This window comes from Colobus angolensis, unplaced genomic scaffold (assembly GCF_000951035.1).
Source record: "Colobus angolensis palliatus isolate OR3802 unplaced genomic scaffold, Cang.pa_1.0 Scaffold434, whole genome shotgun sequence".
Taxonomy (NCBI): Eukaryota; Metazoa; Chordata; class Mammalia; order Primates; family Cercopithecidae; genus Colobus; species Colobus angolensis.
Window position 1 is genome coordinate 2,676,600 of NW_012117755.1, and position 13,604 is coordinate 2,690,203.

Consider the following 13,604-nt stretch of genomic DNA (forward strand, 5'->3'; position numbering starts at 1 on the left):
AATAAATTTTTTTCTTTGATTGTTGTGGCAGTTAGTTGCATGGCTGAAAAATTCAATGTCTTAAAACTGTGAGGAAAATATCTTATGTTTACATGTAAAATTGATTTATGTTCCATGTTTAGGTGTTTATAAACAGGGTTTCCACACACATGCATGTCCAGTGGGATATTCCAAAGTGCTGTCAGACTTGGGAGAGTTCTTTGTTTTACAAGAAGTCTACCATCTTCATTCCTTCTCCACAGAATGCTATTATAGTAACACTCTTCAATTACTGTGATAGTCAAATGTCCTCCCTCAATTTCTAGAATGCTTCTTTTTTTGTGGTCTGTATAATTTGGTTAAATTTTTTTCCAGACAAAAACTGATTTGTGAATTACTGCAATAGCAATATTTTCGGAGCACCCAACCTATTTCTGAGTGATAGAGTTGCCATTTTTACAAGACTAAATGAAATTACCATTTCAGACCTGCCAGATTGTCTAGCCCAGTCTTTTAAAATTCTGTGATTATCACTGCAATTATAATCTATTTTCACCACTTGAATGGCATGATCTCTATAAAAGGGTGGTGATAACACTCAACTATTCTCCTTCCCCCCACATAGCTATATCAATTGCCCTCTAACTAGTTATTGATAAATGAAGTTAAATTTTATGCAAAAATCATAAGAGATATGATTGTAGCTGTCCAAGACATTTAAAATGCTAAATGCAACTTACATGGAGGCTATAAGAGAAGTATGAACCCGTTTATTGAAGAGATTAGCTAATTTAGTAAAACAACATAGATACACCTGCATACAGAGATAAATCTATATTGTCTAAATTATTGAGATAAAAATAATGTTTTACATTGAAAAATTTTTAGACAAGTAGGTAAGCAAAATGCAGCAGTCTATTTGCATTTCATCTGGGCATTTGACAAAGTCTTTCATTATATTCCTGTGAATAAGTTGGAGAAATACTGTCTAGATGCAAGGTAAATTGGATGGCTTAGAAGCCACTTCATGATTTTACGCAAAGGATGTCGATTAATAGACCAGTGTCAGGTGGTGATGGAAGATCTCTGGTGCTATGTCACAAGCTTCTGTTCTCAACCCTGACACACTGGATGTTTTTGACAGAACATGAGTAGAACTACAGAGAGGAGGCCCGTCAAACTTACGGGTGATAAAAAGCAGGGAGGGCAGGAGTATGCTGGGTGACAGAAGCCAAATGGGTGTCTGGACAGGATGAGTTTTAAGGCACTTTTGGTACTTCATTTCTGAAGACCAGGATCAAACTTATAGGCAATCTGAACATTTGCCAAAATAACAGGTTAATTTTGACAGAAGTTATTATTTGTATGCCATCTGTTTCTTTAATACACCTAAAAAGTATTGAAATAACATTTTTTGCAGAAGCTCATTTTGAAAATTCAGAAAAAAAATGTGTTAACTTTCGTGGAAGAAGAGTAACAGAAACTCAGTCATTGACAGCTAAATACAATGTGTTGCCCAGTAAAATAGTCTACCCCTTCACTTTCATGGCTAATATGAAATTTGATGAAAGAAACAAATTCCAAAGATTGAGTATCTGCACATTTACAAAGCAAAACACAATTTTGGGCACAGAATTGCTCATTCTCATTTTTAAACATCTTGGTTATAACTGAATAATAGTTTTTTATAACAAAGATGATATTTTCAAATTATTATGAGGTTCAACTGAAATAACTTACTTGAAAGCAATGTTTAAACTTTAAAATTCTATGTAAATATAAATTATTATTCAATAAATTCACATCAAGAAAGAATTTTAAGATTTCTAAGAACAAGGGCCTGTGGCCTTAGTTTTAAAAGCTGTATACCTTATTGATAGTAGGTTTTTTTATTTTAATTTAATTTATTGAGTATCTATTAAATTGCCAGGAACTGTGGTGTGAATCTTTGCCCTCAAATAATTTACAGTAAGTTGAGGATGATGAATGGTGATAATGATGATGAATATCGAGACTATAGTAAGTGGTATATTCATAAGTCAGAGGATTCTTAAAACCAGAAGCACCCTCAGATTCATTCCTTTCCTGTTGTACTTCTAATTGAAAAAAATAAATCCTAAATTTATGACTATTCTTTATAAATTTTAATTGATGTTATAAAAGGCCATCAATACATTTCAAAGTATCTAAGTCTTTTAAATGCAATTTTTCACCCTGGTAATTAAAAGTACGAAAGTAAGAAAATTTAAATCTTTATTTTGATAAGTTTTAATTAGCTCAAGCTATTTGTAATCCCACATCTTGTCTTGTAAATCATGTCTGAGTCATTAAAATAGGTTTACATTTAGAAGGGCAGTTCTTTTAGAATCTACTTAAACTAAGTCACTTTGAGAAATTAATTCATTGTTCAATTGGTTTTATTAAAATGTATTTATTTTACTGTAAAATGTCTAGTAAAGCAATGTATGAAGTATTTTATTTTCATGTTAGAAATTTTATGTAAAACAGATCCCAAAATACATAGACATTCAGATAATCTCTGTATTATTAACCAACATTTATTAACGTATCATTTAGAGAAGGCCAAAATTGTATGTACTATAACTTTGTATCATTTCATAAGAATTAAAATATTTGATTAATGCCTGTAATGCCTTCTTTCTAAATTAAATCCTCAAGCTTACCTAGAGTTCAAAATTTAGTATTTATTTTAATACATCTCGTAGATGACAGATGAAGATGATAAGCAAAGGAATAATAATTTATTTTATCTTTTCACACACATATACACACATACCCCATAATCCTAATTCATATAATAATAACAGAAAACAAAGGGCTTTTGAGAATCATATTAATATCCATTATATTTACTTCACAGGGAGATTGGAAAGTCTACCTTGAGAGGTAATGTCTTATAGTACAGACAGTGGACTAGATTGTTTCAAGATTTGTCATTTATTTTGGCAACTCACCCAGCCTCCCTGAAAGTCAAGTTTCTCATCTATAAACTGTTCATAATAATTACAACCTGCCTCATTAGCCTCATCAAGCTATTTAAAATATGAAAGGAGATGTGGATCCTGTCAAAGGAGCTTCAAAACTGCAGAACATTATTTTAGTGTAAAATGCTATAACAATGAATGTTGAATATAAAAGGACTTTTTCTTAATTTTCATTTTAAGTTCAGGAGTACATATGCAGGTTTGTTATATAGGTAAACTTATGTCATGGGGGTTTGTTGTACCGATTATTTTGTTACCCAGGTATTAAGCATAGTACACATTAGATATTTTTCTTGATCCTCTCCCTCCTCCCACCCTCCCCACTCCAGTAGGCTTCCTTGTCTGTTGTTTCTCTCTGTGTCCATGTGTTCTCATCATTTAACTCCCACTAATAAGTGAGAACATGCAGTATTTGGTTTTCTGTTCCTGAATTAGTTTGCTGAGGACAATGGCCTCCAGCTCCATCCATGATCTCTGAAGAATCTCCACACTGGTTTTCACAATGACTGAAATAACATACACTATAACCAACAGTTTATAAGCATTTCTTTTTCTCCAGAACCTCGCCAGAACCTGTTATTTTTGACTTTTTAATAATAGGCATTCTGACTGGTATGTGATTGTATCTCCTTGTGGTTTTGATTTGCATTTCTCCAATGATCAGTGATGTTGAGCTTTTTTTCATATGCTTGTTGGCGGCATGTATGTTTTCTTTTAAAAAGGGTCTGTTCATGTCCTTTGCTAAAAGGTCCCTTTCAAATGTGTATTATTAACCACAAGAGAGAGTACTGAGTCAGAGACTAGATAATAAAAGTCACAAATATTTCGATATCATAATTCAGAATTGAGATCGGGGTTATGAAATTGTTCGTATTTCCAAATTCCACTGACAGAACTCTACTGATATGTTTTTAGTCACTTCTTCCTTTTAAAGTGAACCTGTTGTGTGTTTGCCATTTGATATTAGAAAATTGAACCTGTCTGCTTTGCTGTCTTCTGAATATTATGTATCAACAACTAACAAGCTACAATTTTGTTTTTCTCTAAGTTATTGTGGATAAGGACATATATGACTGCACAATCTCATCAGGTTTGTAAGAGATGATGTTAGGCTCATCTTTTAAATTGGTTTTTATACTATTTTAAACAAATCTTTTTAGAAGAGAAGAAAAGCTACTTAGCTTATCAATACTAGGAAATATATCTTTAAAGAGTTTATCACTACAAGTAACCAAAACCAACTTAAAAATTCACATTATACAAATCATTGAGAATTTATTTAGAACAGAAATGTGTCCAACTATAGGTCAACACAAATTTAAGCATGTAATTATCTGGGAAGTAGCGTTAACTGCATTTTTTTCTAAAGATCCTTTACAGTTGTATAAATGCCCAAAAGGATATTTTGAGTCTCTGTATATTAACCAAACCAAATGTAATTCATTACTCTCAACCTCTCCAAATAGTACCTTTTGGTATTGTATCAGCAAAAAAATATAAAATACAAATATTAAAGAGTATTAATCTCTTTAAAAATTCAAGAAAGAAAAAAGTCTATGTGTGTATAGAGATGTGTATTTCATCTGCTCATAACACTGTGTACATGTCTTTATCAACTACTTTTTTTCAGTGATTTATGAGTTGAAATACAAATCAAATGAATAATGCAAAGTAAAGTAGAAAACACATTTTCTACTGCTGTCTCCTAATGCAGGTCTCTTCAGGAAAGTACTAATGGTTTTAGGGAAAGTGTATAATTATGGTTGTTTCCCTAATGATAAATTTGCAAATCACTATTTTAAAAACATTCATAAGGGTAGAAAAATGAGAGATGAAATATGTCTTTCAAAATTTCTTGGCTGGGCACGGTGGCTCACACCTATAATCCCAGCACTTTGGGAGGCCGAGGCGGGCGGATCATGAGGTCAGGAGATCGAGACCATCCTGGCTAACACGGTGAAACCCCGTCTCTACTAAAAATACAAAAAATTAGCTGGGCGTGGTGGTGGGCGCCTGTAGTCCCAGCTACTCGGGAGGCTGAGGCAGGAGAATGGCGTGAACCCAGGAGGCGGAGCTTGCAGTGAGCCGAGACCACGCCACTGCACTCCAGCCTGGGTGACAGAACAAAACTCTGTCTCAAAAAAAAAAAAAAAAAAACTTCTTACATGATTGATAATGCCTATACTCTCTTACTATCTAAAGTCTAAGTGATATGTGTATTTAAAAAAATATATATCAGTGAAGGAAGTTTACACAGATAGCTTCAAAGCTGTGGTTTATTTTTGGAGGATTAATCTATTTCTCATGCCAGTGTGTTGCTACTGCACATGTTAAAAAGTCATCCTGTGGTGTCTGGGGTGACGAAAGATGGGAATGAGTTTTCTGAGAACTAATCAGCAATACTTTGGGAACATTTAGGTCATGGTTTCCAATTAACTCTGGAGAGTTTGAGTAATTTAGTACCAGACCTCAAGAGAGAGGGGATGAAAACCTCGTTAATTCATATGTTAGTGAACAGCAAACCAGCAAATTTGCATTAAAAATGGATTTTTATTTTAAAGCAAAGACCAGATAGATCTTTTCTGCAATTGTTTGGGTATGAGAATATCCTTGTATGTATGTGTTCCCTTGTGTGTAGGTATTTGTATGTTTCAATGACCCTGCATATGGCAGTAACAGAAAATTAAATTTGTGCTCTAAAATGAAGACCAGGATTCAGTGACATAATCTTCCTTGCACCTTTCTTTTAGTACAATGAATATATCAGAGAGGAGTGTATTCCAATATCTATCTTTGGAGTTACAAAAACTTCTTTTCTGGAATGCAAGACTTGGGCTATACCCCTAGCTCTGCCACTTAACTAGTATACAACCTTGGAAACATCATTACAATTCTTTCAGAATCAGTCTCTCCAGCCCTAAAATGAAACCAGCAAAAGCCTGTACTGTACTAAAAGGTTATTTTATTTTTATGAAAAAAATTTTTTTATGAAAATTAGTTAGGCAAACTTTTATTAAGCATCTATCACTCTATTTTGAGATAAAACCTTGCTGGATGATCCCTACCTCTTTTGATAGAAAGAGTAAAACATGTTTAAGATATATTTATCACTTGTTTGGCAAATTGAGATAGAAGTTTGTGAATGCAGACTGATACATGTTACAGTTGCGCTAAGGGTAAGGACTCCAGATGGTTTATAGCCTTAATCACATTGTAACTCTAGTTAAATATTTGCCTATCTGTAACCTCTATTAGATTTGAATATGCTAAATGCCAAAGTCCAGGTATTATTGGATTTTCTGTCACCATCATCAGGCACAGATCCTGGTACACAATAGGTATGGAATGGATGCATGGATGAATTATTGAGTTAGATGTTGGTAGGCATGTGGAAATAAGAATGAGGTTTAAAATTAAAGATAATCTGTATCAAGTTTAAAGCCATTGGCAGAGAATGAAATATCCAGCTGAGTACACAAAGAAAAAGAAGGTAGGTACAAAAATGGAAAATATCTTATGAAGTGATGATAGAATAACTCTGAATATGTTTGAAAACATAAAGAGTTATGTGGATATTAGCTTTAAAAATTGTCTTCCATGCTGTACATTAGATCTGCTATTCCTCATGCTGTGGATGAAAAGCAAGCACTAGAAGTCAAATTAAAATGATGTCATATATTCCTCACTTTACAGTTTCATAACAGAGAAGAAAAGACAAACATTCTCTCATTGCCACCACCCTTCTCCAGTCATATTTCTAGGTAGATGTTGCCCAAAGACAGATAAAACCAGAGTTGGTTTTGCTAGGAATGGACTACTAGTCAGGTAATGTTTACAGTTTTTGCTTAGATTCATGCTTCTCATTAGTGCACATTACTAATATAATTGCTAGAGACTAAAAGGAATCCTTTCTACAAAGTGCTGTATATCCATAGGTGACAAAATTCTAACTTCCCCTCACCAATTCAATATAAAGTTATGTTTTAAAATCAAAATGCAATTTACTAGCAAACTAGTAGGAACTGTTATGGTTACAGGAAATTTGAACTTCAGATTAACTCTGCTTCTATGAGTAGTGGTTGATATGCAGATTAACTCTGGTTCTATGAGTAGTGGTTGACATGGCAAGAATCATTTTGATCTTACATCCAGGTGCTACTAAGGTCTGTCTGACCTATGTCCCACCAAAAAAAGGAACAAAATAATGGTTCTTTAATCGTTCTCCTAAAATATCATAGAAAATTATAGTGGCTAAATTGCAAATAAACTGGGAAGAAGAGATTCAGAGTATTTTATGTGGTTACTCTATAACAATGCCAGGGCATAGTGAAAGTGTTATTTAGCAGAAGACTGAGTTCTTTGAATGTTCCTAATTTATCACATTTTAAAAATAACCTGGGCAAAATAACCTTTCATATCAGATTGAGCCTTTTTCTAAAAATACTCAATATGTTTCTGTTATACCTACACACTTACAATCCCACAATATAATGCACTGATAAAGTATTTTTCATCCATATATCTAATAGTAGAATAGTGTCTATACAATAATTAAGCTCTTTAGGCTTCCCTTGGAAAGTAACGAGTATCGCGTTTAAAGCCATTGGCAGAGAATGCAATAACCAGCTGAGTATACAAAGAAAAAGAAGGTAGGTAGAAAAATGGAAAATATCTTATGAAGTGATGATAGAATAACTCTGAATATGTTTGAAAACATATAAAGAGTTATGTGGATGTTAGCTTTAAAAATTATCTTCCATGCTGTACATTAGATCTGCTTTCCTCTTTCCTTTTCATGTATTATGTTGGGCATAAGAAGTTGAAGATATTCAACTCAATGGAGTCTTAGAGATTTATTCAGAAATACCATGGTGTGTGTGTGTGTGGCAGGGGTAGGGTTCTAATGACAGGTCAGAATATACTTATCTGATTGTCTCATTGATCATCAGGTCTTAAAAAGAAAATGGATGTGCTGAAAACATGCCTTCTGTGATTCTTTACCTTCCTGCAAAATTGTCTCTGGATAAACACTTTGTTTGGCAGGTATAGGGTTGCACTAAGCTTTATAGCTGCGACACTCTGCCCCTTCAGTAGATTCTTGCTTGTAACTGATGATAATGCAAACCTGCATTATCTATAGGTTTCCTTAAAGGGCAACCAAAAGTGCAGTAGCAATTCAGGCACAATTACTGCATGTGAGAATCCTCCATCTTGTTCCCTTTGGAGACCACATATATTTCTTAGGCAAGTATATTATTAAAATCCTTGTTCAGCGTGAAAATTCAGGAGGTCAGGTTCTCCCAGAAAGCAGATTCTGACAAAGTGATTAGCATGAAGGAATTTTATTGGAGAGTGCTCTCAGGATTAACACCTGTGAGGGGAGGAAAGGCGAGGGAGCAAGACTGGGCAGAAGGAGAACCTGGGCTACCATACAGTCACGACTACAACACAATCAACCCTCCGCCTCTCCTTCCTAGCCTTCCCCAGGAGGATCTCTGAAGTCTCAAGGTAGGATAGCCCTTCAGAATTGTCCTGAGTTGCAGCAAGGGACCCAGGATTTCATACCCCACAACTCTCCCATCAACCAATACGTGCAGCCCGTCTCGGGGCCATAGTGGGTAACTTTGGGTTAGGCACCTCTCTTTAGCTGAGGCCAACTTTCAAATAGGGATAACAGCTGAGGACTATCAGCCAGTAGCACTACCAGCAGCTGGGGTCAGAAGTATTTCAGTCCTGAAAAGGGATCTGAGCAGCTCAGCTTAGCATCTACTACACCAGTCGTTCTCAAATTTGGTCTCTGGCAACTGTGATTCTCCAGCTTTAGCATATATTGGAAGGCTGGTTAAAACACAGCTTGCTGGATTTTACCCAGAGTCTCTGATTCAGCGGGGCTAGGCTGAGGCCTGGGAATTTGCATTTCTAATAACTTCTCAGACGATGCTGGTGCTGCTGGTCCATGGACTATGAGGACACTGTTTCAGGCTGCTCTTACTTGCACACTGAGAACGGTACACAGTGCTCTTATGAATAGAATGAAAACCTTCTGAAATCACATTATTCCTTACTCCATCAAATTCTCAGCTATTTTTGTGCACCATAAAGCTGGAATAGCTGATTATAAAACTTTGTTATGTAAAAAAGTACTTAACCAATACAGTAGATTTTGTTTGCAAAGCATTATTACAGTTTCTAATATCTGGTCATTGTTACTTTTAAAATTCAGCCAAATTTTCTCCAGGGCCTGTGGTTTGATAACTTGGAAAAAGGAATTAAAAAAAAATCTAATTCAAGAACTTTGGTTTTTTTTTTCTAAACATATCTTTTTTTCTTTATGATTCTTATTTTTACATTTTATTTATCATATAAGCCATTTAAACCCATATGGTTCAGGAAAATTTAAGACTATATGATACATTTAGAGCATGTTGGATGCACAGATATGGAAATTAAGTATTCTTGACTCATTCTAGACTAGACCTGGCACAATTAAAATTTAGGAATTCAATGTACACACACACACAGATTCCGAGAGAAATGTTGAAGCCGTAAAACCCCCGCACAAGTAGGAAACTATAGTCTTACCTATTATTAAATAGGCATGTAAAGGAGCTCATTTGAGGAGATTTTCTGCTGTTATTGCCATTGAATTTTTAACGTATTTTCCAAATTAGAAAATATTCAGCCTGATGTTGTCAATATTTCAGACCACAAGGGTATCATTTAGGAAAATGGTTCCTTACTGTCCTGAAAGAGTTACTGTTCTTCCCTAAGGACCTAATTTACAAAGCAGCAAACTTGCTGGTAGGATTTGGCTGAAAATCGCATTGTCTCGGTAGAACCCTTTCATCTGATTTATGTGCATTGCATTTTGCAAATAACTCTTGGAAAGTTACTTACTAGTTACTTCCTCTGGAAGCAGAGGGTAAGCGGCATTTCTAGTTTAAGGATAGAGGAGCTAAGATGTAGCAAGTGCAACTCATCATGAAGCTGATGCTGATAAAATGCACAATATTACATTCTCTAAGTTTCACTCTGCCACGGGAGATTTCATATTTTTAAATTTTTGTTTGAAATGGGACTACATTAGAAAATATGTCAAATGTCTAACCCTGCATTTATATTCTGGAATGCGACAGCTTATTTCTGTTCCAAATTTTGCACTGGCGATGGAGTAAGTCTTAAAGCAAACTGCATGAAACTGCCACTTTTGTAGGTCAAACCCAGTCAATTGTCAGCAGTTACACATGGTTCAGACTGTAAGGTGCATGCCCAACTGTAACATTGAGATTCTTGGAGTTGTCGCAATGGTTCTGAATTTTTCAGCCATAATAAATAAAAAGATAAATGACTATTTTGATATTTCTCTTTGCGTTGATAGTTTGCCTGAAAACTAGATAAACAGGGAGCCGGCAGTCCACGTTAGCCCTTGAACTACACGAGGTTTAATTTATTTGCCCAACCAGCGGCCTACACTAGCTTTCAGCTGTGCAGTATTAAAGTTTATTTAGGAGTTGATAAATAGCTTAGTGCAATGCTTACTTTTTTTTCCAGTAGCTGCATCCTCATAAACCTATTCTACCCTCCACCAGTTAATGCAGACAGAAGATTTTTATCCAGTATGAGCACTGAAACTCCACTGTGGAAGACTGTGTGCTCAGCAAAAACCTCACCCATGATGAATAAACAGCTCTTCCGGGGGCTTTGCCGCCGCTGGCTCGGCAGGAGTTGTTTATTGCCTGGTTTGCACATCCCACGATAAAGTTGCTGCTGAAATCAATTGCAGTTTTGCATAATTATTGACAATCGCATCTTAACAAGCAATGTGTATCATATTCAAGTGTTCAATTTTTTAAAATCCATTTTTAGCTTATGTTTAATCCCAGAAAGTGTTTGTGTAGTAATAGAAGGCAAATAAGACATTTAGATAGAGTACTAATTTCCTCACTGCAGACAAAGTTTACCTGAATCTTTTCCGACGGGACTGTTAATGCCTAAGGCAATTTTCCTTTCTAAGCTATTATTATATAGATATTTGCTGAGGGCATATGTGTATGTATCCACAATACATGTATGATCAAAAATATGAATACATTTTTACAGTTTTTGTCATGAAAGACTTTGTTTCATCCTTTTAAAATATTACAGGAATGGGGAAATGGGATATGGGTAGAAGGAACTAACGTTTTTGAGTAACTGTAATGTATAACTGTATAACGTGTGGGGCACTCAACTTCACAGGAATTTTCTATTTTAATTCTCATCACAGCAATAGATATTACAGATGAGAAACTGAGAGTCAGAGAGGTAATATCAGTTACATGCCATATCACGTAATTGGTAAGGAACATTGGGAATTGAACTCAGATCTGCCTGGTTTTAAGGCTCTACTCCTTTTTGTTACACATAACATTTTTATTTTGGAAGATGTTCTCAGTTGTATGATCAAGTAATTAAAGATAAAAATCACACAATAGGTATAACTAGAGTCATGCAAAATGATAGTTTGCACAAAATGATAGTTTCTATGAAATGTTATTTCTCTACTTGTTAGTCTTTCTTCCTTTGCCCTCCAATCCCCTTCTTTTTGCCTTTTCCTCTAGTCTTTTCCTTTTGACTCTAGGTTTGTATTTTCTTGACTTTTCTCTTTGCATATCAAATGCTTGTTTTCTGCCTCAGACCAGCATCAAAGACAAGCATGGTACAGGGATTTTAGGGTTTTGACTACAAAGGTTAGTCTCAAATTTGGCAGTATATTAAAAATAAGCTTTCAAAATTGACCAACAAAAACTACAAAATTGAAAAAAGATACTTTGAACTTTCAAATGAACTTGCAAATGTTCAAATATATATATATATATATGAAACCTCCTCTGCGGAGAGGGGTTTATAGAAATCTGTAATTGTCATTATTGCATGCCTTCCCCCATACAAATGCCTTTAGGTTAAATAAAAATGAAAGTAAATAGACTGCACAATATTATAGCTGTTGCTTAAAGGAAGAGCTGTAGCAATAACTTACCCCATTGTTGGTATATTACAATTTAGTTCCTCCATCTTTCTCTTTTTATGGAGTTCACTAGGTGTACCATTCTGATATTTAATAATTGCATCTGAGCATTTGTTCCTTTGCAGGGTGAGTGAGCAAGAGGCTGCTTTGGAAGAAACTCATAGATTACTGCAACAGTTCCCCCTGGACCTGGAAAAGTTTCTTGCCTGGCTTACAGAAGCTGAAACAACTGCCAATGTCCTACAGGATGCTACCCGTAAGGAAAGGCTCCTAGAAGACTCCAAGGGAGTAAAAGAGCTGATGAAACAGTGGCAAGTAAGTCAAGCATTTCTGCTTTAGCGCTCTTGTGGATCCAATTGAACAATTCTCACCATTTGTACTTGTAACTGACAAGCCAGGGACAAAACAAAATAGTTGCTTTTATACAGCCTGATATATTTCGGCATTTGGACAAGGAGGAGAGAGGCAGAGAGAGAAGGAAACATTATTTATAATTCCACTTAACACCCTCATCTTAGAAAAAGTACATGCTCTGATCAGGAAAACATTTGCATATAAAACCAGAGCTTCGGTCAAGGAGAAACTTTGCTCAGAGAAATAACTTAGGGATTGGTTTATTAAATTTTAAAAGTTGACATTTTTGAGTGTTTATTTAATATTTTACAGGGAAAGCATCTGTATGAATTGTCTGTTTTGTTTAGCGTTGCTAACTGAATCAGTTTCCCTTCATTACTTTCAAATATGTTTCGAAATGTTAATCTGGCATTTTGTAGCTTTCTTCCTAACATGATCTGTGAAAATAAGAATGAGATGGCTAAATTTGTCATAGTTAATGATCAAACAATTTTCAGACAATTGTTTTTCCTAGAAACAAAAATTATTTCTATAAAGTTCCATATGCATAAACAGTGAAAACAGAGTTTGGGGTAGTTTTGTTTAAATGGCGTCTTGGTGAGAATCATATTCTGTAGTACAAGGAAGCTCTTAAAGTTTATTCTCATACCTGGTATAATTTTCCTGAACTATTATGGAGTTTTATTATGTATAGTTGGTTTTTCTGACTTGATATAATAACTGTACTAGTCTTTCAAATACAATTTGGATATAAATCATTATAATAAAATGATTGATTTTTTTCAATTAACTTTATTTTTTGATATTTTTAAACTATTATAAAAAACATGATAGTATATTCTAGTTTGAAAAAATAATTCCAGAATCGAGTCACAATAAGCAGAAGTTCTTCTCCTCTCTTTCTCCTATTATTCTCCTTCTCCTGTTTTTCTTTTTTGATGTGATAGTTGATCTACTTTGCTGCTCTGGTGCATAGCAGTAGGTAACAGTGGCAATTTATGGCTCCTGAATTTATCATTCTTGCTTCATCATCCTGCTTTGACCCCACTTTCTCCTCCAAAATGCGTGTTGAGTTAGTTTGATCATTTGGAGGTAATTTGTTTGGAAAAATACCAGACTTTATAGATATCTCCCATGGCTTGTGATAGAATATAAGGGCAATGCAAATATAGAGTTTTTTGCTCACTCTTAGATGTATGGTTAGACAACGTACTACTGTAATATATTTGGCTTAGGCTATTTCTTTTTTTTTTTTTTTT

The 13,604-nt window shown here is 34.7% G+C and overlaps 1 protein-coding gene across 1 annotated transcript in view; it reads left to right on the forward strand.

The window, feature by feature from the left end:
• Positions 1-13,604, forward strand: part of DMD (dystrophin) — a 2,170,472-nt gene that overhangs the window by 1,644,561 nt on the left and 512,307 nt on the right. The window contains exon 55 of the mRNA XM_011957103.1: positions 12,117-12,306. Within this exon, the coding sequence (XP_011812493.1) occupies positions 12,117-12,306 (190 nt within the window). The remainder of the gene's footprint in view (positions 1-12,116; positions 12,307-13,604) is intronic.